Below are 26,759 nucleotides of genomic sequence, written 5' to 3'. Positions count from 1 at the left end.
TATCCTCAGGCACAAATGCCTGACACACGGTAGGCAATCACACGCTCAAACAATGAATCTGGGGCGCCTGGGTGGCTCAGTGGGTTAAGCCTCTGCCTTCGGCTCAGGTCATTATCTCAGGGTCCTGGGATCAAGCCCCACATCGGGCTCTCTGCTCAGTGGGGAGACTGCTCCCCACTCTTTCTCTGCCTGCCTCTCTGCCTACTTGTGATCTCTCTCTCTCTCTGTCAAATAAATAAATAAAATCTTTAAAACAAACAAACAATGAATCTGAAGTAGCCTATTCTAGCTTCACTGTCTGTACTTGGTTGAATATTAAGGAAATATGGTAAGCAGAACCCAAATCTAAAGTTAAAAGCATTCTGGGGGCAAAAAGAAAAAAAAAAAAAAAGCTAGGCAGGGGAAAGTGGGTGAGAAGACAGGGAGGAGGGACAGCAGTCAAGCTGAAAACTCTGGCTTTCATTTCACCACCCTTGTTCAAGGCAATTATTATTATTTTTTTAAGAGGCCCGTCTAGGAAAAGGAGTAGTAATTGATTTCCAAAGGCCAGGATGAGTCACTAACTTCAGTAGTACCTACTTTGGAAAAAAAAAAAAAAAGGTAACAGATAAACCCTGCCTCAGATATGCTTCCCCCCAACCCACACACCACTAGAGGGGGCCAGCCACAATGCCTCTCTAGATGTGTAGGATCAGGAGTGGGTGGGTGCACACCACTTTACCCCAATCACGCTAACCCGTAGAGCTATCTGGCTGCTCATCTTAATCCAGTTTCCCTAAACTGAGCTCTTTTTTCTCCAGTCTTCTCCATTACAGTAATTCCTCCCACCAAGTCTTTTGGCACTAAAGAAGACTACGCTACTTGAAAACATAGGGTTCTTTTTTTTTTTTTTTAAAGATTTTATTTATTTATTTGACAGAGAGATCACAAGCAGGCAGAGAGGCAGGCAGAGAGAGAGGAGGAAGCAGGCTCCCTGCTGAGCAGAGAGCCCGATGCGGGGCTCGATCCCAGGACTCTGAGATCATGACCTGAGCAGCGGCTTAACCCACTGAGCCACCCAGGCGCCCCGAAAACATAGGGTTCTAAGTCTTATTTACTCATTAGATGCTGACCTCAAATTTAAGGTAGAAGAGTATTAGGAGACTAACCACTTACATAGAATTAGTTATATATACTTTTCCCAATAAATAAATGTTAATCGTTTACGGACGACCAGAACACATGGCTTAAGTAGGTCATCTCTGTTGCCCAATTCTCAATTCTCCTTAAATGTCATTACATTCTTCAACCCATAATACAGTCCTCTCCCGCCGCCCAGGCAAAGTACCCTGGTACATTCCACCCCTATCTTTTCCACCTTGTGTGAAATCAGAGTCCTTTAAGTTAACCCTCTCTTACTATTTCAGAGACAACTGCCTAATTCCAACAGGCAAGGGAGGGAAAGAGAGTGTTAGGAGAGGGGCAGCTCACCTTATGCCAGAAGCAGGGATGAAAGCAGCAAAGGAGGGAAAGAGCAGCTGGCCTATTACAATAATGGCTATTGCGGCAGCAAGCCTGGTTAAATAAGAGCTTAGCCTCACCTGGGCTTTAATCCCAGAGTTGCCATTGACAATGTATTTCTTCCTGTTGCCCAGCATAGTGACATTACCAGCCCTACTGCCACCTCTCCAGTCCAGGGACCCTCGTGGCTAGGCCTTTAAACCTTCCTCATCAGCAATTCTGTTGGCTCTGGTTCCAGCTAGGTTTTTTTTTGGGCGGGGGGGGGGGGGGGGGGGGGTCTGCCCTTCCCTGGAATCCCTGAAGCAGCTCCAACAACACTTCCAGCAGTAGAGCCCAACTTAATAAGGCATTTCTGTTAGTGGCTCATCAACCATTCCTAATTCTGGTAGCTGTTTTGCTTTTATTTTTTTTTCCTAAACACCTAATTACACGGATCCTCTGACCTCTAAACCTTAACACGTCCCTTGACAAGGCCCAACTTGCAGGCGCATAACAATAGCTTATTTATATAACCCATTCACTTTTTTGCCTGCTATAATTAACTTGCTAATTAGGTTCCTTTTTAACCTTACCTCCTGCTTTTCCATGTCAAATGATTTTAGTTAACCTAGTCTCATTAGAAATAAATTAACTAGAGAGTCACTAAAACAATGAGGGAATTTATAAAGGTAAGAAAAAAACGGTGTCAAATGCTGAGGCAGCCTCTCTACGCTATACGGTGTCCTTGGGTTTGTCAGGCTGCGGACATTGGTTTTAGCTCTGTCACCAAGGAAATGAACTCTCTCAGCCCATTTCTGTACTTTTAATCGTGCATCTTTTACATAGGTTTTGACATATGGTTCCTAGTCCCATCTCAAGATTGTTGCTGATTAGGTGGTGAGTAACTCTGTTGTTTCTGAAGTTTTTAAAAAACTGTGTGTTTTGTGGGAAGTGTGACTACAAAGGAGAATTTCCTATTTCCTCAGAGTCCCCAGAATCACAATGGCCTTGTTACATATCAAATAGTCAAATGAAAGGACAAAGAATCACATTATTTATTTGCTGACTTCTGGAAGGGGCCCAGTAAATAGGAAAGCTACATTCGACTGTATATTACGGAGACAGGAGTGGGAATGTGATTTGAATTCTTGCTTTAAAAAAAAAAAAAAATGGTTGTTGAGCACAAGAAAGAACATAAATGGTAGATTTTTTTTTTTTTTTTTTTTAGGATAATCTTTACTGTGAGAGAAAAGATCTTGGAAGAATGGACTAAAGGTAAGAGAGCTAATATTTATTAAGTTCCTACTATGTACGCGTAGCCCTGCATATATGTTGATTCTATTAATCAGTATAAGAATCTTACAAAGTAGGCATCATTATTCCCAACTGACAAATTAGGGAAGAATTTATCTTAATCATAGAATTAGATTAGAGAACAAATGATTTGCTGGAGGTCTCACAGCAAGTCAGTGATGGGACTGGAATAGGAGCCTGTGTTTATGACAGAGCCAAAGTTCTTTCTACTATACCACATCTTATGATATTAATCAGAAGATGAAAAAAGTCCCCTGGTCCTAATCTTAGGTACACTAGCCCCACCCCATTCCTCTTAATTTATCTTTAAAATTATTTGACTTTAAATTACACTTAAGTAAATAAATAAAATTATGCTTTAAATTTACTTTTTTTTTAAAAGAATTTATTTAGTTATGTATTTGTCAGAGAGAGAGAGAGCCCAAGCAGGCAGAGTGGCAGGCAGAGGCAGAGAGAGAAGCAGACTCACCGCTGAGCAAGGAGCCCGATGTGGGGCTCCATCCCAGGACCCTGGGATCATGACCTGAGCTGAAGGCAGCAGCTTAACCAACTGAGCCACCCAGGCATCCCTAAATTTACTTTTTTATCAGATTGGGTCTCAGAAATGATATCAGCCCAGATGGTCTTGGGGCTCTAATCAAACAATTCTGAAATGACTACTCATAGACTGAAATCTAACAGCTTTTTTTTTTTTTTTAAGATTTTTATTTATTTATTTGACACGCAGAGAGAGAGAGGGAGGGAGAGGGAGAGAGAGAGAGAGAACACAAGCAGGAGAACAGCGGGCAGACGGAGAGAGAGAAGCAGGCTCTCTGTTGAGCAAGAAGCCTGACGCAGAGCTCTATCCCTGGATCCTGGGATCATGACCCGAGCTGAAGGCAGATGCTTAACCATCTGAGCCACCCAGGCACCCCTCTAACAGCTCTCTAACTGGCAACTTTGCCCAATGCCACTACCAAAAATTAAAACAGAAATTAACTGAACTCAAATATGATTCACCATCACCAATGACAATCCTGATCTCCTACTCATAATTTCACAAAATAAGATGTATCAGTCTTTTTCTGCTTGCAGAGTGAATCACTCAATTTCTGCCCTTCCTACTACACTCAGCTGGTTCTGGATTTTCCTCACTCAGATGAAAAGGAACTTGCTGGTCCAAGGCTTCACTGACAAGACAGACCTGAGCCAGAGGGAACAACAGATCTATACCAAATCCAACTAGAAGACATTTAAGGACACTATTAATGACAGGAAAAGCCTTACTACTTAACAAGTTTATCTAACAAAATAGTTCTCAAACTTCAGATGCATCAAAATCATGCACAGAGCTTATTAAAAGGTATTGCTAAGCCACATCCCCAGAGTTTCTGGTTTAGTAAATCTGGGTGTGGCTAAAGATTTTGCATTTCCAACAAGCTCCCAGGTGATTTGATGCTGCTAGTCTGGGGACTACGCTTCAGAGAACCTCTGGTCTACCACTTACTCTAAGCATAAATAAAGCAGCCTTAATGCTCTTGACTCTCCTTAGCCAACCATTTTATCCTATCTGTGACTACAACCATGGAGGCATATTCATAGGCAGAAAAGATTATTTGGAAGGTCAGAGAGTAGAATGAGGTGATCCTTTATACACAACACAGGATATAAAGAGAACTGGGCCTAAATCTGATTTTCACAATTGAAGGCTGTTAAGAGCAGATGGTTAATACATTAAGAAAAATAGGACTCATGGGGAGGCAGAAGATCTATTTACCCTACAGAGGATCAGGCCAAGAGAAAACAATTCCTTTTCAAGTACATAAAGTCATACTACAAAGGATGATCACAAGTGGTTTTCTCTCTCTCCATTTCTTAACATTTCAGCACTTAACACTGGTAATCCTCATTTGTAAAATGGGAATAGTAATAGCTCCTTTGCCTATCTCAAATGTGCACTGAGGAAATTTTTAAAATGATGTGTATAAGAGGGTTTTGGAGACTATGTAATGATACATAAGTATAAAATATTAGCATTTCTATTCTTTTAGGTCAAAAGTTCTTCACCTAGAGTTCATGGATGTCTATACCTACACCCAACATAGAATGCAAAATTCTGTGTATGTATATATTTTCCTGGGCAGAGGGCCCATAGTTTTCCTCAGTTTCCTAAATGGGTCTCTGCTTTGAAGTGTCAATCCAGACCCAGAGTTACAGTCAGGTTACCTCTACCACCATTTACCAGATCTGTTAAAGATTTTTCTTTTACTTCCAAGCAGACATGGCTCAGGCATTCTTAGACACATCTCTCTCTTCCAAGCTAAATGAGCTGCCTGAACAGATTCTTCACCTATAAAAGAGATTATTTCTAGCCTAAAGAAAATTAGGTAACCAGCTGGCTGGGTACTAAGGAAAGTCAATCAGATTTCCTATGGAAAAGTACCGAGTACTACAGACAGCTTGGATGGGAGGAGGAAACATCAAAATGTAAAAACTTAAAAAAAAAAAAAAAGTTACTGCTGCTTTCCATGCACGTAAGAGGAGGTAATTCACCTACCAGTAGAGACTAAAGATTTCTCAAGGGAAGTAAAAACATTAATAAGGACAGTCTTTAAAAGGATATGTTCCTCAACCTTTTAGCTATAAAATCCCTGAACAAGGCTAAAAAATCCTTCACATGAAAACAGCTAAGGAGCAGAAGCTCCAGAAGTTTTCCAGTGACTGATGGAATATTAACTTGAAGGTCGACCTCATCAATTCTCAAGATGGGGAGTCTTCAAACCTTGTCCTGGCTTATTTCCCTGAGGGGAATCAGAGGTGTGAGTACTGTGAGCTGCTGTGTGTGGTCTGAGTCCTATTCTCTAAGGAGTATTCAAGTCCCTTATTGCTGTTGATCATTAACAAAGAAGGACGTCTTATAATGCAGCTCTCCTGCTGAATTTTCCTCTTGAAAGAAGGTTTGAGAGTCTTGTAATGCTTCCTTTGGAGGCAAGGATAGTCTTGGTGGAAATTTAATTACATTACTGTATAAACTGGAACATAAGTCAGATATTTGGTTAAAATCTTCCTCAATTGAAATTTTGGCTCCACCGTGGGAGATGGCTCCAGGGTTTTCTCTCGGGTATTAAAAAGGACTCTAATACTTCATAGGTAAAGTCTGTAGGCAATATACCATAGAGGGTCCTTGATGACTCAGTTTGCTGGGTAAGTGAGTATCAGTGGCAGCCTAATGAAGCACTTCTAGATCAGAGCAGAAATTAATGACTTATTTGGTATCTGAAAGAAAGCCTCAAGAGGTTAATCTTTGGCAAGGAAAAGACAGATAAAAAACTGAGTTAATGAAGACAAGCTCCGCCCTACTCTTTCTTGCTGTTGTTAAAAAAATTTTGCTGATCATAAGTATCTTCCTGGTTTTTGAACCAGAAGGGCAAAGAAATCTCTAAGTAAAAATGCTATATTGAAAACAAAGCAGAGTTGTACTTCATTAAAGAATGTTTTCTAGAAGTTGGGAAGTCCTAGATCATATCCCTTAAGCAATGGTCACTAACTCTTGTAAGACGGTTTTCTTGTTTCCATAAATAAAAAGAAGTAGTAAAAGTTCAGTAGGAGCTCCTCTGGAGAGTACTGCTGAGCAGATAAAACAGGGAGGACTAGCCAGAGAGTAAGAGTTACCATAAAACTTTTATTGATTCTGAGTTGACACACTAATGTTCTGTGGAATTCTTCTGTAATATTCCTTTATCAATGTACCAAAGTTAAAAAAAAAATACCAAAGTTTACTATCTTAACGTGATCCCTCCCCTAAGAGAAGAAAAACTATTGCTCCCCCTTCTTGTTTATTAGTGAGTGGCTGGAGATTCAAAAACAAACTTACAATCCAACTAGAATTATTATGTGAATCCTTTCTATCAATTTTAAAACACTACATTATTTGAAATAAGCCTGTGAATGGATAGGATTTCTTCCCATCAAACATTTTAAAACTGAGCACAAGGTTCCTAAACAAGATAAACAACAGCAATAACCCCAAAAGAAATAATAAACAATAGTTATGATAGTGAGAGTTGAAATGTGGGCTCTTCAGTTGGGCCTTTGTCAGGCCTACTATACTCAATCTCATTATAGATGTCTATTTAAGTCCATAATTCCATAAACACTGAAAAGAACTTGGAATATGTTGTATATAAATAGGCTAACCAGTTTTCCATAGGGAAATACACACACACACACACACACACACACACACACACAGCTGATATAGACTCTAAGAACTCAGGCTAAACCTAGAAGAGACCAGACAGGCACATGAGGATAGTTGCTGTTTTTAAATCAAAAGTTGAAACTAGATCTAAAGTACTAGGCTTTATGTAGTTCTTATCAACGAATAAGTCCTTACATTTAAATTATATTAAAAATATCTATCAGGCAAGTATGACATTTTGAAGAGCAGTACCAAGAAAGCTATAGTTCCTGCCCTTTAGAAATAATACACATAAAGAATATTTGGGGAAATGTTTTGACTGGAGAGAAAAAATGGGCAGGTAGGCAAGAAATATCTTACATCTTCTCATAGACTTGAGAGACCACCATTTCCACAAGTTCTGTTCCCCCCTCCCCCACTATTCATTTTCTTTACTCCCATGAGAAATAAAGTAAGCATCAGCTTGCAAAGAGAGTGCAAAGCAATCACAGGAGAATACAATCCACGCAGTACACTGGCAGCAGTGGGGGGAAGTCCAGGCCAGCACAGACAACCAGACAATAAGGTGACTCTGGCCAGGCAGCTCTCAGACCTTCCTCAGCTTCACTCACAATTAAGAAACAGGGGTGATCCAGGACACAGGAACTCACCAGAATTTAGAGGAATAACTGTTCTCCCAACCACAGGTCTTGGTAGGGACTTGTCTTGATCCCTGTCACCTGTCAGAAATGGTTGCCTCAATACCAAGAAACAGAAGGAAAAGCAAAGAGACCAAAGAACTCACCATCCACTCAGGCATGTGAAAAGCTGAGGTGCCCTCATTACCGTCCCAGTTCTCCATAGTGCAGGCTTGGGTAATATACGTCCTGAAGCAAAAGGGAAGGCTGATTTGGAAATGCCAGGGTTTTTTGAGAGCCCAAAAGCAGAATCAAACCTAGTGATTCAGAAATTTACAATATCTAGCAGAAGCTGCATCCCTTTTACAGAGGCTTTCTATTCAAATTAAGATCATTAGTCAACTGCCTGACAAGTCCCTTACTGGCCTGCTTCAAACCTTCTGTTTTGGATTCAAAGTCAGACCTGATGCAAGGTTCTGCACCCAGGCACTGAACTTTCCACAGGAAAGTTTAATGCTACCCAAGCACGCAACCCCTGCCTCCCCAGTGGGGACTCTCTGCAGCAACCATCAGGCTTCCTCTCTGTCCTGGTGTGTAAGACACTTGTTAAGTTCCCCCGCCCCTGAGGACACGTCACTGGAGGTGCTGATACCAAGATCAATAAGGAACGAGGTCAAGAAGGCACTCCCATTTCTCAAGAGTTGCTTGACTTGGATCAGCACAGTAAACAGGCGTTTCCTTGAAATTGAGAGTTCTTTATGGCTTCAAGTTTAAACAGCTAGGCAGAACTTCCCCATCTGCTCACACCAGGGGTCTGGCACCAAACTCGGGCATATCTCAAGTTAAATTCTTATTGTAAGGGCGATTGGGTTCGGATGGTGCCAGGGAAGATCTCTTGCAAAATCAGAAACTAGAATCTCTTAAGAAAAGTTCTGGGACCACAACTCCCTCTGCTGGCTCCCTGTGCTATATCCGTGAAGGTCCAAGAGCCTTCAGCTGCAGAAACACAGGTGCCTATTGTAAACCCGCTGCATCCCTGAAGCCAGTCAGGAGCTACTACACTGTAAGTTTAGAGGGAGCCAAGGTTTCCGATCAAGATTAGGGTTGCCTCCAAGTCCCTATCCAGAGCAGGGTTTTTTGTTTTTTGTTTTTTTTTTTATTTGTCAGAGAGAGAGAGAGAGAGTGCACAAGTAGGCGAAGTGGCAGGGAGAGGCAGAGAGAGAAGCAGGCTCCCCGCTGAGCAAGGAACCTGACGCGGGACTCGATCCCAGGACACTGGGATCATGACCTGAGCCGAAGGCAGCGGCTTAACCCACTGAGCCACCCAGGTGCCCTCCAGAGCAGGTTTTTACTCACCAGTTTGGTTTTGGGAAGAGGCAGAATACCAACACAGTAGCCCTATACACTTACCACCTTAGGGGACCTCAGAAGCTGTTCCCTCTTAGGTTTGTAGGCCAGCTCCCTCCACATACTTCAGAAGTTTGGAAGTAAGACAAGACTAAAGGTGGCCTACCTGCTCTGCTCATTCCTGGAGTGTATTATCCGTAAAAGTACCATAGATTGATTTCAGGCAAGGGAGCCCAGTGAGATATGCCTGCTTCAGACCCTTTGAAGGACCAGAGTCTCTTTCAGTGTTAAGTCCCATCACAGAGGATAATTTTTCTAGAGCTGACGGTTATAATATTCAACTCAGGATTATTGGTTCATTGCCCCCTACAGCCTTCACTGGTTAAGAGAATAATCCTTTGGATGTGGAATGGAGATGAAAGTAATGTCTAGGGGAAGAGGTATTATAAGACGCCAGAGAAGGCAAAATTCAAATGCCTGACCTGGATGTCTAGACTAGAAAGAAAGGCAGGTGAAAGTAGAAGGGGACTGTCGACCTGGTGAATACAGAAGGGTCAAAGGATGAGAGACCTCAGGTAGGTAGAGATGAGATGTAATAAGAAGAGAGAACAGCAGGGCTGTCTTGGTGGCTCAGGGCATGATCTCAGGTCGTGAGTTTCAGCCCTGTGATGGGCATGGAGTCGCTTAAGATTCTCTCTCTCTGTCTCCTGCTGCTCCTCCTGCTAAAAGAAAATCTAAAAAAAAAAAAAAAAAGAAGGAGAAGAAGAAGAAGAAGAAGAAGAAGAAGAAGAGCAAATAGCAAGGTGGAAGTAAAGGAAGCTGTGGTCACAGAGAGGCTATGGAGTGAAACGATGAGTGATGCCAAGATACAGAAGGCCAAAGAAATGCAGCAGTGATATGCCCTCTGAGGTCAGCATGTTAATTCTGATAAAGCCTTAGTTGCCAGCCACCTCCAGTCATTGTCCTCTGACTCTGCTTAGTTAACCTCCTTCTCCCTCCAGTTTTCCAATCCATACAGTGGAATAATAATAGCCCCCTCATAGGATTGATTCAGGGATTTTAAAACAATGTATACACTAAGGGCTTACTAAACAGTGTCTCTTACTTATGTCATTATGCTGTGTCCTTTTCTACCTCATGCCTTTGCTCATGCCATTTTCCCAAATTGAAATGCATTAATTCTGCCTTCACTTCCCTCATCTTCACATACTTCACATATGCAAATTCCTCAAGGTCTGGCTCAAATGATAGTACTGCCGAGGAATTTCACCTAGAAAAAGAATCCCCCTTTCCTCTACTATTAGTCTTTGGTCACACCACTATTTTCACCCTTTCTCAAATTAAGGATACCATGTACATATGTTGTCCCTCATTAAATTCCTAGCTTTTCAAGGGCTTAGTCAGTTTGAATTATCCACAGTGTCTGGCACACGGTAAGGGCTTAAGAAATTTTCAAATTTTGTATGCTGTATGTATACCTTACAGTACTCTGGAGGAATTTGCATAATCAGTGAGTTCAGTATATTTATGTCCATTTTACTGAATTTGGAACATTATTTTATTATACAGGGGCTTAGTTATACTACTGCCCACAGCTAGGACTTAATTGTGGTGAGTCCTTAATGGGGTTTTAATCCTTTATTATATTATCTCTGCAGGAATACATAATCCATTTTCCATTGCTTGATCTGCATCAATTGTATTCCATTATGATCTGCATCATAATAAAACTCTTGCGAACAAATCAAGGCCAAAAGAGTGGAGTCCAACCCTGAAAATATTTCAGTGATCAGCAAATGACTAGATTATCGGTGCTCCTGTAGATGTTTCCTACATAATCAGTTATTAAATAAATGGAAGATGACTGCCCTCATGGTAATGTTAAAACATGCAAGAAAATGACTTTTAAAGAAGACAGGGGTGAGAATAAAAGAATAAGCACAAAATACATCTCTTTTGCAACCTAAACTGTCATTTTAGTTGTAACTTTTTGTTTGTTTTTTAAATTTTATTTATTTTAGAGAGAGCCAGAGCACAAGAGCTTGGAGGGGTGAGGGGGAGTGGACAGGGGAGGAAGGGGAGGAAGAGAAGTGTCAAACGGATTCCAAGCTGAGCAGGAGGCAATGCGGGCTCATCTCAACCACCCTGAGATCAGGACCTGAGCTGAAACCAAGAGTCTGAGCTCGACCGACTGGGCCACGGAGGTACCCTGTTTGGTTTTTTTAGTGTAGGTTTTTTTTTTTTTTTTAAAGATTTCATTTATTTATTTGGCAGATTTGACAGAGATCACGAGTAGGCAGAGAGGCAGGTGGGGGGGAGCAGGCTCCCCGCTGAGCGGAGAGCCTGATGATGTGGGGCTCAATCCCAGGATCCTGAGACCATGACCTGAACCTAAGGCAGAGGTTCTAACCCACGAAGCCACCCAGGCGCCCCTTTAGTGTAGATTTTAACTAAAGTAGACTTCCTTTGTAAACTGCGGCCTTACTACTTTGTTCTGCAATGACTGTGAAACAAAAACACAATAGGAGCTGTTAATCACATTTGGGGACTGAAGGTCTAGGAACTGAGTGGGGGTGCATATGGCATGAGGCATGGGTGTATGGTATTAGTTATAAAGTTGTTTATGATCAAATTTTATTTTCCCATATAGAAGGGGCATGAGTAAGACTGCACATGGTTATCTATAATCACTCTTAACATTTAAGTTTGCAACTTCAGAAAAAATAAGTTAACACAAACTACATGTGCACCTATGGCCTTCAGGCTTTACAAAAATTGACCAAGTGCATGAATAGCTCAAAGTAATCTCATCTGTGCTCCAAGAACAACAACCTGAAGTTGTATGTGCCCGTTGTGCTCCTGCCAGTGGTGATGTGATGGCAGTATGGTTAATGAACGCAAGCCCGGTGACTTGCCAGAGTGAGTATATGCTTGGCTAGAGGAGGAAAAAACAAGTCAGTATTTCCAGGGGGTCAAAGTCAAAAAAGAACCACACAGTGGTGAAGAAGTAACTACAACAGCAGAACAGTTTTAAATAAGAGGTGATAAATCTGGAACCTAGAAAGTCATAAGGCACAGGACAAAGAATACACAAATGTGACCCTGTCCTCTATTCCTGGCTTGTCTCTAATGGTTTTATTAGATGTTGGCGAGTCACCTAATTACTCTCTTTTTCAGTTTCCTTATTATAAAACAAGGGGAAGGTGGGGAATAGTGTGACTGTGGTAGGTTAGAACTGGTTCCTCCCAGTTCTGACACACAGTATTTCTTAGCTGTCTGCTTTCTCTGAAGCTCTAAGAAAAAGTGGTAACTACTCCTTAGTAACCTAAGTTACAGCTTATTGTACAGGCTAAGATTCTTAATCTCCTGAGTTCAAAGTTCCATCTGGTCAGTTATGAGGCTGGCTGGAATTGGTAGGCCTCAGATCTCCGCTGCCCCTGCAACCCGGAAGTGCTAATGTTACCAAAGCAAATGGGATTGTTGAATTCTCCCCCTACCAACAACCTAAATGTTAGGTATTCTCTCAGTGCCTTAAGACTCATATCCCAGAGGAATTTTAGACTCCACATCATTGCTGATAAAACTGCAGACTTTGGAGCTAGACAGGCTTGGGTTTAAAGGCTAGCTCTGTCTCGTTCTCTCTGTGTGTATCTTTACATAAAGATACAACTATATAAGCTGTATAACTTTTTGAGCCCTTGCTTCCTCATCTATGAAACAGGATAATAATGCCTTCCTCATATGGCTGTTACGAAAATTAAATAATCCATAGAAATACATAAAAAGTGCCAGAAATTTATTTTGTCCAAAACCAGACATAGCAGAGTAGTACCAGACTATCTGGTTTACTTGTCTCACACTTACAAACTATGTAACCTTAGGCAAATTACGTATTTTCCCTGTGCCTCGTTCTATTCTCCCTGTGCCTCGTTCTATTCTCCCTGTGCCTCGTTCTCATCTGTAAAATGAGGATATTAAAAGTATCTACCTTGGGACACCTGGGTGGCTCAGTGGGTTGAGCCTCTGCCTTCAGCTCAGGTCATGATCCCAGGGTCCTGGGATCGAGCCCCGCATTGGGCTCTCTGCTCAGCGGGGAGCCTGCTTCCTCCTCTCTCTCTCTGCCTGCCTCTCTGCCTACTTGTGATCTCTGTCTGTCAAATAAGTAAATAAAATCTTTAAAAAAAAAAAAAAAAGTATCTACCTTAAGGGACTGCTGAGAGGATCAAATAAATTTACACATATATATACTTAAAAATGTATACACATATTTATACACACACACATCACTTAGAACCATGCCTAGTACTTTAAAATTCACTATTATTACCAATACAACATGTTCCTTCCCAAACACATTCAAATCCATCTTCCACATGATGAATTCATTCAATCAAACCACAGATATTGAGTGTCTATTATGTATCAGCCAGCATAGAAAGACAGTCCCTGCTTTCATGATGTTTCCTGTCAGGCCATTAAATAAGCAATTACAATAAAAATATGAAAAATGAGAGGGTAAGTACAGGTTGCTATGCGAGTATATGGCAAGGGTGCCAACCATGCATACTGGGAGTGAGAAGCTCCACTTAAGCTGAAAGGTAAAAGATGATTAGGGGATACCTGGTATGTATTTGGCCAGGAGGAGTATCGAGAAGAGTATTCCAATAGAAAGAAGAATATGTACTCCATAATGTCTCTTGCACTCTGTCCTTTCTTCATACCAGCTGTCTAAAGCCTGACCATCATCACATCCATCTAAATCAATGCTTCAAAAGCTTGCATGTGCCTACAAATTACTTGCAGGTCTTATTAAAATGCTGATTTAGGTCCCAAGATTCTACATTTTTTTTTAAAGATTTATTTATTTGAGAGAGAGAGGAGGGAGGTGAGAGGGAGGAAGAGAATCCTGAAACAGTCCCCTTGCCAAGTGCAGAGTCCGACGTGGGCTTGATCCCAGCACCCTGAGATCATGACCTGAGCCAAAACCAAGAGTTGGCCACTTAACCAACTGAGCCATCCAGGTGCCCTCCAAGACTCTACATTTTTAATAGCTCTCACATGATGCCAGTAATGCTGGGACTATGCTTTGACAAAGGCCTAGATAATTCCAACCCTATATAGCCCACCTCAATTTGTTAAGTCAACTTATTTATACATGATTATCATCAGGCCAATAATTTAAAAATCTGATCACATCACTTCCTTGTTCATAACACCTCAATAGCTCCCCACTTGTCCTCAAAATAAAATCCAAACTCCTTACCATGACACACAAGACCCTGCATGACTTAGCTTGTGCAGACCTCCCAAGCCTCAGCTCTCTGAATTCCCCCAAACCCCCACTGTGAACATATACACCCCTTTCAAAATTTAGCTTATCTGTAACTTCTTTCAGGACACATTTCCAGCTCCTGGCCTAGGTTTAAGAATCGGTTCTGTGAGTTACTGACTAATCCCCCAGACTGATCATTTGTCTGTTTCCAACTAGAAATGCAAGCAATTCGAGGGCAGAGATTATGCGTTTTATTCCTCTATTCCAAGTGCCTAGCATATAGTAAATAAGCAATGAATATGTGCTGGATGGGAAAATGACTTAAAGAATAGCTAGATCAGAATAAAGCTTCAACTGAATAAAATACAGGATAGACACCTAAAGGGTAAAAAGAAAGTAAAGGGACTCTGGTATGACTAAGAACCGACAAAACCATAATTAGAAACATCACTGTAACAAAATTCTGTACCTCCCTGCCACTAACTAATCCAGTCACTGTTTCTCAGATAAATAATTAAGCAATACACAGACTACAGTACACTAAAGCAGGCACCACGCCACCTTTTCCACTCCCTGTTAGGTCCTCTAGATTCTGGGAGTGGAGTGTGGAATGTAAATCCTCAATTTCCCTGACACAGCGAATAGAGCTCCACTCAGGTCAAAGTTCAGTTTGCTGCAGTTAGCACTTCTAGCTAAAACTGTCTTTAAAGAGAGGTCAAGCTAAAACTTGAAAACGTCTTAAACTTGAAAACAACCAGGGTAAGAGTGGGAAGGAATTTATCAGACTGGAGAGGGGTGGGGTACAGGAGGATGGGAAGGGTGTGGGGTAAAATACTGACATATATTGCCATTAAATAAATGTAGAATGCAGACTTCTTAGTATATTCTTTCAATTTTTATTTTTATTTATTATTTTTTAAAGATATTTTATTTATTTATTTGACACAGAGAGAGAGATCAGAAGTAGGCAGAGAAGCAGGCAGAGGGGGAGGGGAAAACAGGTTCCCCGCTGAGCAGAGAGCCCGATGTGGGGCTTGATCCCAGGACCCTGGGATCATGACCTGAGCCGAGGGCAGAGGCTTAACCCACTGAGCCACCCAGGCGCCCCTATTCTTTCAATTTTTAAATGAAACTTTTCTGGAAGTGTATTAACCTACAATAAATACACAAATCAAAAAGTTACAATTTGAGGGGCGCCTGGGTGGCTCAGTTGGTTAAGCCTCTGCCCTCGGCTCAGGTCATGATCCCAGGGTCCTGGGATTGAGCGCCACATCAGGCTCCCTACTCCGTGTTCTCCCTCTCCCTCTGTTGCTCTGCCTGCTTGTGCTCTCTCACTCTCTCTGTAAAATAAATAAATAAAAATCTTAAAAAAAAAAAGAAAATTTACAGTTTGATAAAATTTTCAAAGTCAACACATCTATGTAACACTACTCACATAAGGAAAGAGAACGAGACTAGTGCCCGAGATCTTCCCTCATGTCCCCTCTCAGGCATTTCCCTCACTCCTCCTAATACGTAATTCCTATCACCTCTGATCAGTTTTGCTTATTTTCTTTTTAAGAATTTATTTATCGGGCGCCTGGGTGGCTCAGTTGGTTAAGCGACTGCCTTCAGCTCAGGTCATGATCCTGGAGTCCTGGGATCGAGTCCCGCATCAGGCTCCCAGCTCCACGGGGAGTCTGCTTCTCCCTCTGACCTTCTCCTCGCTCATGCTCTCTCTCACTGTCTCTCTCTTCTCTCAAATAAATAAATAAAATGTTTAAAAAAAAAAGAATTTATTTATTTATTTGACAGAGAGAGAGAGGGAATACAAGAAGGGGGAGTAGGAGAGGGAGAAGCTGACTTCTCAAGGAGTAGGAACCCTGATGTGGGGCTTAATCCCAAGACCCTGGGATCATGACCTGAGCCAAAGGCAGACGCTTAACAACTGGGCCACCCAGGTGTCCCAGTTTTGCCCATCTTTGAACCTGATATAAATATCATCAAATATCATCATTTTCTGCTCAGTACGTTTCTAAGAGTTATCCAAGTCACTCACATTTGTTTTTACTACCAGAAGGTATCCCATCACATGAATATTCATAATTTCTTTAATCCATTCTCCTGTTGAAGACCATTTTTAGTTTGAGGGCCATAAAAAAATGGCCCTCATATGGCTATGAACATGCTTGTGTGTGTTGTATGGTGCCTGTATTAAGTTACTTCTGGTTGGGTATCTATCTAGGTGTGTAATTTCTGGTTATGGGATATGCATATGTTCAACCTAAGTAGGTCATGTCAAGCAATTTTCCAAAGTACTTTTACTAATTTCTACTCCTATCAGCAGAGTATCAGTGTCCTAGTTGCTTCATATCCTTGCCAGTGCTTACTTCTGTTGGTCCACATTCAGGTAATGGTGTCATATCACGATTTTTATCTGCATCTCATAGCCGCCATTGTCATCACCACTGAGCACATCTTTTTTTATGGCCTTTATTATGTTGAGGTACAATTCCTCTATATCCATTTTGTTGAGAGCTTTTATCATGAATGGATGTTTGTCAAATGCTTTTTCTGTATCTATTGAGATGATCATACGGTTTTTATCCTTCCTATTGTTAATATGGTGTATCACAGTGATTGGGTTGTAGATGTTGTACCATCCTTGCATCCTTGATGATGATGTATGATCATTTTAATATATCATTGAATTTGATTTGCTAATATTTTTGAGGAATTTTGAATCTATGTTCATTATGAATATTGGCCTATTTTCTTTTGTATGTGTGGTAAAATATTAATAAGATTTGCCAATTTAACCATTTTACAATTTTTTTAAGTAGGCTCCATGCCCAGTGTGGGGCTGGAACTTACAACCCTGAGTTCAAGAATTGCATGCTCTACCAACTGAGCCAGCCAGGTGCCCCGACCATTTTAAAGTGTATATTTCAGTGACATTGAAAATATTCACACTGTTGTGCAATCATAGCCACCATATCCATCCCCAGAACTTTTTCATTATCCCAAACTGAAACTCTATACCCGTTAAACAGTAATTCCCCATCATCCCCTTCTCCCAGCCCCTGGTAACCACTCTTCTCCTTTCTGTATCTTTGAATTTCACTACTTTAGGTATCTCATACAAATAGAATCATACAACATTTTTCCTTTTCTGTTTGGCCTATTTCACTTGGTATGATTTTTTAAGGTCCGTCCATATTGTAGCATGTGTTAGAATTTCACTACTTTTTAGGGCCAAGTAATAATATTCCATTGTATATATACACCACAGTTTGTTTATCCATTTTCCATCCACTGGTGGACATTTGAGTTGTTTCCTTTTGCCTATTATAAATAGTGCTGTTATAAACACAGGTACAAATACTTGTTCAAAGCCCTCCTCTCAATTCTTTGGAGTATATACCCAGCAGTGGAATTTCTGGATCATACTGTAATTTGTTTATTTTTCTGAGGAACCAAAAACCATACTGTGCTTTCTATAGAAGTTGTATCATTTTACATTCCCATCAGCAAGGTGCAAGGGTTCCAATTTGAAAAACTGGGAACTGTGTATTGTCAAGCACATTTTTATCTGCTTACTGGCCATTTGGATATTCTTTTATGTGGAGTGACTTTTCAAATCTTTTGCCTGTATTTTTTTTAAGGTTTTATTTATTTATTTGACAGACAGAGATCACAAGTAGATAGAGAGGCAGGCGGGGTGCAGGGGGGGAGCAGGCTCCCCACTGAGCAGAGAGCCCGATGTGGGTCTTGATCCCATGACCCTGGGTTCATGACCCGAGCCAAAGGCAGAGGCTTTAATCCACAGAGCCACCCAGGCACCCCTTTTGCCTGTATTTCTACTGGATTGTAAGTCTTTCCCTTATTGATTTGTATGAGCTATTTATGTATTCTAGTTATGAGTCTTTGGCAAAGATTTCCCACTCTGTGGCTTGCTTTTCCTCTCTTACTGTTGTATTTCTTTTTAACTTTTTATTTTGAGATAATTTAAGACTTAGAACAATTCACAAAAACAGTACAGAGTTTTCATATACACTTCGCCCAAGTTCCTCTAATGTAATATCTTGTAAAACCAGGGAAATTACAAAAATTAAGAAATTAACATTGGTACAAATATTATTAACCAAACCACAGACTTTATTTGGATTTTACAAGTTCTTCCATGAATGTCCTTTTTTAGTTGTAAGATCCAATCCAGGATCCCCCACTGTGTTTAGTTGTCATGCCTCCTTGGTCTCCTCCAATCTATGAAAATTCCTCAGTTCTTCCTTGTCTTTCATGACCCTGACAAAGGTAGCTGACTGAATTCTGGAATAAGGCTATGCACTGGGGTGCCTGGGTGGCTTAGTCGTTAAGCGTCAGCCTTCAGCTCAGGTCACGATCCCAGGGTCCTGGGATCGAGTCCCGCATCGGGCTCTCTGCTCAGTGGAGAGCTTGCTTCTCCCTCTCCCACTCAGCCTGCTTGTGTTCCCTCTCTCGCTGTGTCTCTCTCTGTCAAATAAATAAATAAAATCTTAAAAAAAAAAAAAGCAGCTATGCATTGACCAGATTTTTAAAAAAACACAAAAGCCCTATATATTACCTGCTCATCTCTTTTGATTAATATTTTTAGTCCCCCCAAGTTCTATTGAGATATGATTGTTATATAATATCATATTAGTATAAAGGGTACAACATAATGATTTGACATGTATATATTGCAAAATGATTGTCACAGTAAGTTAACATCTATCACCTCATGTAGATATAAATATTTTTTCTTGTGATGTTATGTATTCATCTTTTTAAAATTTATTTGACAGAGAGGAGATCATAAGTAGGCAGAGAGGCAGGCAAAGAGAGAGGGGGAAGCAGGCTCCCTGTCTTGGGGGCTTGATCCCAGGACCCTGAGACCATGACCTGAGCTGAAAGGCAGAGGCTTAACCCACTGAGCCACCCAGGCACCCCATCTATTCAACGTTTTTGATAAATTTTTAGAATATAGATACCAACTTATATATTAGTAAAGATAATAATGTCAAAGATCAGTTAATTTGATTCCTGTATTTTAGAGATAAAGAAGCAAAGAGCTAGAGAAATTGCTTAACCAAAGTCCTATAGTACTCCTTTTATACATGGATTTTATTTGGCAGATAGTTTTCTTATTTGTGACTTTCATTTCTTTTTTTAATTTTTAAAAATTAATTTAAATCCAATTAATTAACACAGTATATTATTAGTTTCAGAGGTAGAGTTCAGTGATTCATCAGTTTATATAACATCCCAGTGCTAATTACATCACATGCTCTCCTCTCTGATTTCGTCTTGTTTTATTTTTCCCTCCCTTCCCCTATGCTCCTCTGTTTTGTTTCCACGTAAGAATGAAATCATATAATTGTCTTTCTCTGATTGACTTATTTCATTTAGCATAATACCCTCTAGTTCTTTTTTTAAAGATTATTAATTTATGACCAAGAGAGCGAGCGAGAGAGGGAACACAACCACAGAGAGGCTGCAGAGGGAGAAGCAGGCTTCCCACCGAGCAGGGAGCCTGATGTGGGGCTCAATCCCAGGACCATGACCTGAACTGAAGGCAGACACTTAATGACTGAGCCACCCAGGCATCCCAATACCCTTTAGTTCTATCCAGATCCTTGGAAATGGCAAGATTTCTTTTTTTTTTTTTTAATAGCTGAGTAATATTCCATTGTAGATATATACCACATCTTCTTAATTTATTCATCAGTTGATGGACATCTGGGCTCTTTCCATAGTTTGATTATTGTTTGTGACTTATTTATTTATTTGAGAGAGTAAGCACAAGCAGGGCAGGGAGGAGCAGAGGGAGAGGGAGAAGTAGACTCCTCACTGAGCAGGAACTCCTGATGTGGGGCTATCCCAGGACTCTCGGATTATTACCCAAGCTGAAGGCAGATGCTTAACTGGCTGAGCCACCCAGGTGCCCCTGTATGTGACTTTTAATACACTTTTCTAGTGCTTTGGGGCGCCTGGGTGGCTCAGTGGGTTAAAGCCTCTGCCTTCGGCTCAGGTCATGATCCCAGGGCCCTTCCTCTCTCTCTGCCTACTTGTGATCTCTGTCTGTCAAATAAATAAATAAAATCTTAAAAAAAATAATAAACTTTTCTAGTGCTTTAAATACCCTAAGTGTTCAGAGATTATCTCTTCTTAGTCAACATGAACTAAGTATCTATTTCCACTAGGAGATCAAAAGAGCCTAAATTTTCATTTATAAAATAAATCACAGGCATAAAAAGTACAGCCTACGGAATACAGTCAGTAATACTGTAATAACTTTGTATGGTGTCAGATGCTAGCTACACTTACCATGGCAAACACTGCATAATGCATAAAATTGTCCAATCACTATGTTGTACACAGAAAACTAACATAGCATTATATGTCAACTATACTTCAATTAAAAAGAAAAAAAAAAAGAGAAATCAATAGGGCCTAAACAGTTCCTGAATTCCTGGTCTGTTTTCTTAATTTTGGGGGAATGAGAATGAACTGCTCTTATAAAAAGAGAAAAAAACATTTTTTAATAGGTCACAGACAGAATAATGGCCCCTCCAAAGATGTCCATGTTCTAATTTCCAGATCCTGTGAATAACAGCATAGGTAAGGCTGCAGAGGGAATTAAAGTTGCTAGTTGCCTGACCTTGAGATGGAGAGCTTATCCTGAATTATCCAAGTGGACCCAATATAATCAAAAGGTTCCTTAGAACTAGAAGAGAGAAGCAGAAGAATGAATGAGACCCAGAGACAGACCTGAAGATGCTGCACTGCTGGCTGTGAGGATGGCGGAAGGGGCCACAGGCCAAGGAATGCTGGGTGCTTCAGAAGCTGGAAAAGGCAAGGAAATGGATCCTGCTCTAGACAGCCCTACTGACACCTTCTTAAAAACTACTAAAGTATGACTGACATACAATATCCTATTAGTTTCACATGTGTATCATAATGATTCAATATTTTTATACATTACTAAATGATCCCACGATAAGTTTAGTTACCATCTGTCACCATGCAAAGTTATTACAATACTATTAACTATATTCCCTATGCTGTACATAATTATATCTCCATGCCTTGTTTATTTTACAACTGGAAGTCTGTACCTCTTAATCCTTTCACCTATTTCATCTGCTCAAACCCTTTCCCCCTCTGGTAACCAACACTTCATTTCCTAGACCTGAGAGTCTGTTTCTGTTTTGTTTGTTCATTTGTTTTATTTTTTAGATTCCACATATAAGTGAAATCATACAGTATTTGTCTTTCTCTATTTCACTTAGCATAATACCCTAGGTTCATCCATGTTGTCACAAATAGCAGGATTTCATTCATTTTTATAGCTGAGTAAAATTCCTAACATTGATTTTCGTCCACTGAGTCCCATTCTGGACTTCTGATCTCTAGAACTGTAAGTTAATACAATCATATTGTTTTAAGCCATAGAAAATTAAATAAGAAGCCTCTGAGATTTTAAGGAGCAGGGGAGATTAGGCATTTGATTTGACATATCTCAATTATTTTTTTTAAGACTTTATTTATTTATTTGACAGACAGAGATTACAAGTAGCCAGAGAGGCAGGCAGAGAGAGAGGAGGAAGCAGGCTCCCTGCTGAACAAAGAGCCCGATGTGGGGCTTGATCCCAGGACTCTGAGATCATGACCCGAGCTGAAGGCAGAGGCTTTAACCCACTGAGCCACCCAGGCGCCCCTCTCAATTATTTTCAAACAACTACTCATGCATACTCAGGCTTGGTTGGCAATATTTGCATAAATTTTTAAATTCTGCATATTACAGGAACTAATATTCTTTAAACTGCTTGGGAATAAGATTCCATTTTGTGTGTACAAATTCTTATTTTACATGATTAGAGCATTGTCAGTCCGAGTGGTAGGAGATATGATTGAAGAGGTAGGCAGGGGCTGATTATGCAGGGTTTTTGCAGGCCCCAGAAAAGTTTTAATTTCATTGTAAGGATAACAGGAAATGGGGTGCCTGGCTGCTTCAGGTGGTGGAGCATTCATTCAGCTCTTGATCTTGGGGTTGTGAGTCTGAGCCCTATGCTGGATATGGAGATTGCTCAAAAATAAAATCTTTTTTTTTAAAGATTTTATTTATTTATTTGACAGACAGAGATCACAAGTAGGCAGAGGCAGGCAGAGCAAGAGGGGGAAGCAGGCTCCCCGCTGAGCAGAGAGCATGATGCAGGGCTCAAACCCAGGACCCTGAGACCATGACCTGAGCCAAAGGCAGAGGCTTAACCCACTGAGCCACCCAGGCACCCTCAAAAATAAAATCTTAAAAAAAAAAAAACCAAGAGGGAAAAGGAAGCTAATAGGGATTTTTGTTTTCAAAAGATCACCATGGCTGCTATAAGGAGAAGAAACTGAATGAACAGGAATGGAAATGAGACTAGTTAGAAGGTCATTCAAATATATGAGAGATGATGGTAGCTTGAATTGCAATGACGGTAGTGAATGAATTTAAGATACATGTTGGTGGTTGATTCAATAGGACTTGACAACAGACTGCATCTAAAGAATGAAAAAGATATCAAGAATGACAATCAGGTTTCTGCCTTAAGCAACTAGTTAAACAGGATGCTACTGACTAAAACGGGGTAGAATAGGGAGAAAGTAGGTATGAGAAGAATACCAGGTCTTAATTTTGGTCATGTTGAGTTTGAAATGTCTATGAGAAGCAAGTGGAATTGAAATAGCAACTGAATAGAGTCTAGAGCTCAGAGAAAAGTCTGGGCTAGAAGCATAAAATTGGGAGTTACTGATTTCTTCCATTTCCAGAATTTAAATCCATGTATGCACAAATATAAAACCATGAGAGTGGATAAATTTGCCTAGAGAAGGGGAACAAGCAAATAAACAAACAGGATCCACATCTGAGCCTAGATCCATCCAGATAGAGTAGAATGAGAAAAGCCAGCAGCTGAAATTTGAGAAGCAGCCACCAGAAAAGCAAGAGGAAAATCCAAAGAAAATGGTGTCACTGAAATTAAGTTAAAGAGATTATTTCAAAAAGGAAAGAGTGATCAGCTATTTCAAATACTGCTGGGACTTTGTTAAGATGATAGCTGAAAATAGTTTTTAGGATTAGGCAGCATGGAGGTTTCTGGTGACTTGAGGGGGGTGAGGGGATGAAAGCAGGATCAGGGAAAACTGAAGAATGACCAGGAGGTTAAGTAGGAGAGGAGTTTGAACAGACAAGTCTTTTGAAAAACTGGGCTGTGAAGCAGAGCAGAGAGATGTGGAAATAACTAAGGGATTATAAGTCAAAGGAAGTGATTGATTTGTGTGTGTATGTGTGTGTATGTGTGTGCTTTTGTTTAACAAGATGGTTACTAGAGCTTGAGTGATCTCTGAAGAAATGATCCAACAGAGAGGGAGTATGAGAATGTGTGTTTGTGCGTATGTGTGTGTTTAGAAGTATAAAAAAGGAAAGAGAGCTAAATAAGGTTGCCAGATAAAATTCAGTATGCCAGGGGCGCCTGGGTGGCTCAGTGGGTTAAAGCCTCTGCCTTCGGCTCAGGTCATGATCCCAGGGTCCTGGGATCGAGCCCCGCATTGAGCCCCGCATCGGGCTCTCTGCTCAGCGGGGAGCCTGCTTCCCTCTCTCTCTCTGCCTGCCTCTCTGCCTGCTGGTGATCTCTGTCTGTCAAATAAATAAATAAAATCTTAAAAAAAAAATTCAGTATGCCAGTTATATTTGAATTTCAGATAAACAACAAATAATTTTCTTAACATAAATATGACCCAAATATTGCATAGGACATACTATACGAAAATTACTTGTTGTTATCTGAATTTAAATTTTAATTATGTGTTTTGTATTCTTGCTGTTGCCAAGTCTGACAACCTCAGGGATAAATCAAGTAGAAAAGTCTCTGAGAAGATGAGAATGGGATCCAGGGCACAAGTGGAGAAACTGTTCTTAGTTAGGATTAGGAATACTTTCTTTTTTATTGAAAGAAAAAAGAAGAAATAGATGCAGCTTTATAGAGCATAGTAATAAGATGAGGGAATTCACATCTAAGAGCCCCCTCTGACAATGAATTATGGCATAATGACATCAATTAAGGGGGTGGGGAAGAAGAGCTATAGGAGAACTGTGAAGCATTAAGAGATAACTGGTTTATAGTAACTTAAAAATAGACAACTAGCAGCCACAGAAAGTTTCTAAGTAGGGCAGTAATATTTCTGCAGAATAATATGATAAAAATATGCTTAGAGAAGATGCATTCAAGAGAGAATGTGGCTGAAAGAAATGAGGACAACTTTAGGGTCAACCCTGAAGATGATAAAGTCTAGATTTCCAGATTACAATTATATGGAAAAAAAAAAAGAACAAATTTGAGAAATTATATAAAGGAAGAACAAACAAGATCTAGTAAAAGATGTGGACACAGAACTGAAGGGACGAAAGTTCCTATTTTACACACACACACACACACACACACACACACACACAGTCATCACCAACATAGTATATTCAAATTCCATGCATCAACAATTTACATCATTAGTGCCTTATGTCTGTGAAAATAAGCACTATGATTATTCTTCCTACCTGGCACTCTTCTGCCAAAAAGTTCTAATTTTTTGCTTTACAAAATTTTTTGCTTTTTTTTAACCTTTCCTCATGAAAGTCAAATAAGGAATATTCAAATGAGTTCCAAAGCAAATCAGTCAAACATAACCATGATTGGGAAGCAGATCTTTTTAGATCCAAGGGCAGGGTATTATATATTCGAGAGATTCCTAATAAGAAGCAAAAATTGTCCTAGACTCTTTTGAATATTAAAGAAAACCTACTAAGTGGATTGCCCACTGCCATCCTACATATAACAACCCACTATCCAGCTGCCAAGTTTTGGAAGTTGTATTGATGAATGAGTTGATGTCTATAAGGTACTTTATAGTACCTGGAGAACAGAATATGCAAAGATTCTCACTATTTGCAGTACTTCTGTTTTTAAGAAGTCATTGCAAACACTGAACCAGCAATACTGAAGCATTGCTCCTAAGGGAAATATAGGGTTAGGCTCCTGTGAGCCTATGGCCATAACATTTTCATCAAATGATTAATCGATAACCCTGCTTTATGTGGGTTTTTATTTTAAAAAATCTTATTTAATAAATATTCTTGATTCACTAACCCTGAACTCACACCCAACAGTACTCCAACTCATGGCTGAATGAAATTTATCTAACACACTATTTTCCTCTATAAAGCATATCACAGCTTTTTTTGTGCTTAGGAACACTAGATAGCACTTCAGCACTACATTTGGTGGACAATTTAAACAGTGAAATCCCAAGAAAGAGTGCAGAAATGCAAAAAACACAGCACTGAATAGACCATGAAAAGGACACTTAGATGAGAGCTTAAACAAGAAGGCAGAACAACGCTGCTTTGTTTGACTTCAACTAGGAACATACATGTCAGGTGACTCTACACATGTCCATGAATGGACAAGCAGGCAGTATTGATTTGGGGTACAAATAAATTTTAGCAAGGAAGCAAATTTGCAAATATGGAACCTGAGAATAATGGGGATCAACTGTGCTGTTGTATTCACTTGCTCCAAATAAGTCCAAGGCAAGTTTGCCCTGATTTTACAAGTTATGAGCCAGTTTTTGCCTGCAGATGCTATAAGTACCTCCTGACGTCCATAAATCACGTCAATTCTACTTCTTCTTCTTTTACTTTTTTAACCTCAATTTTGCTTCTAACTGTTCTAACTGAAATTCTCTCTAAGATAAAGATGTCCTAGTCAAAATCTGCCAAGTCCGGCAGTGCCCAAGAAAGTAGAAGAGAAATCAATCTTCTTCTTCTTCTTCTTTTTTTAAAGATTTTATTTATTTGACAGAGAGAGAGAGCATGCACAAGTGGAAGGAGTGGAAGAGGGAGAAGCAGGCTCCGCAATGAGCAGAGAGCCCGATGTGGGGCTCAATCCCAGGACCCTGGGATCATGACCTGAGCCGAAGGCAGACGTTTAACCAACTGAGATACCCAGGCACCCCAGAATTCATCTTTTTAAAGCAATGCTGACACTGCAGTGTTAACAGGTTACGTCTGCATCTGATTGCAAGAGAAGCTCTTACACAACGAAGACCTACAAGGGCCCATATTCAGACATGTAAGACTCCTGCTACCAAATAGTTATGCCTACGTTTAGGCTGATCTTCTGCTAAAAACCACTCCAGCAGACAGGTCAATAAAACCTAGTATTCTGCCATGTTCCCCGACTCAGCCTTTTCTTCCCATCTCTATATCAACTATCAAATATTCTCTACTCTTCTCAAATATCCAACTATAACATCTATCTCTTACTCTCAGAGCATTATTTATAGTCCTATTTCACAGGGAAAACTAAAACCGTTAGATGGAAAACAATTTTTTTTTCAACTTCTTGACACCAAAGCCTACAACCTCACCCACATCTATCTTTTCTTACCTCCTTTCTATCTTAATGGAAAAGGATTCTCTCTTCCCATCTGTTAGGGACTAAATTGTATCCTCCAAATT

At 40.2% G+C, this 26,759-nt stretch overlaps 1 protein-coding gene across 8 annotated transcripts in view; it reads right to left on the bottom strand.

The window, feature by feature from the left end:
* AHCYL2 (adenosylhomocysteinase like 2) overlaps positions 1-26,759 on the bottom strand; it is a 164,078-nt gene that overhangs the window by 45,114 nt on the left and 92,205 nt on the right. The window contains exon 1 of one of the 8 annotated variants that reach the window (XM_047694587.1): positions 7,758-7,839. The exons of 6 other annotated variants lie outside the window; for them this stretch is intronic. In XM_047694587.1, coding sequence (XP_047550543.1) covers positions 7,758-7,814 — 57 coding nt within the window. In that variant the 5' untranslated portion in view covers positions 7,815-7,839. Of the gene's footprint in view, positions 1-1,580; positions 1,653-7,757; positions 7,840-26,759 lie in introns of those variants that run through there. One more of the 8 variants, XM_047694588.1, reaches the window with a different exon arrangement.

This window comes from Lutra lutra, chromosome 11 (genome assembly GCF_902655055.1).
Source record: "Lutra lutra chromosome 11, mLutLut1.2, whole genome shotgun sequence".
In the NCBI taxonomy this organism is placed as follows: Eukaryota; Metazoa; Chordata; class Mammalia; order Carnivora; family Mustelidae; genus Lutra; species Lutra lutra.
The sequence above is the reverse complement of the archived record's forward strand: the minus strand, read 5'-3'. Positions and strand labels throughout refer to the sequence as shown.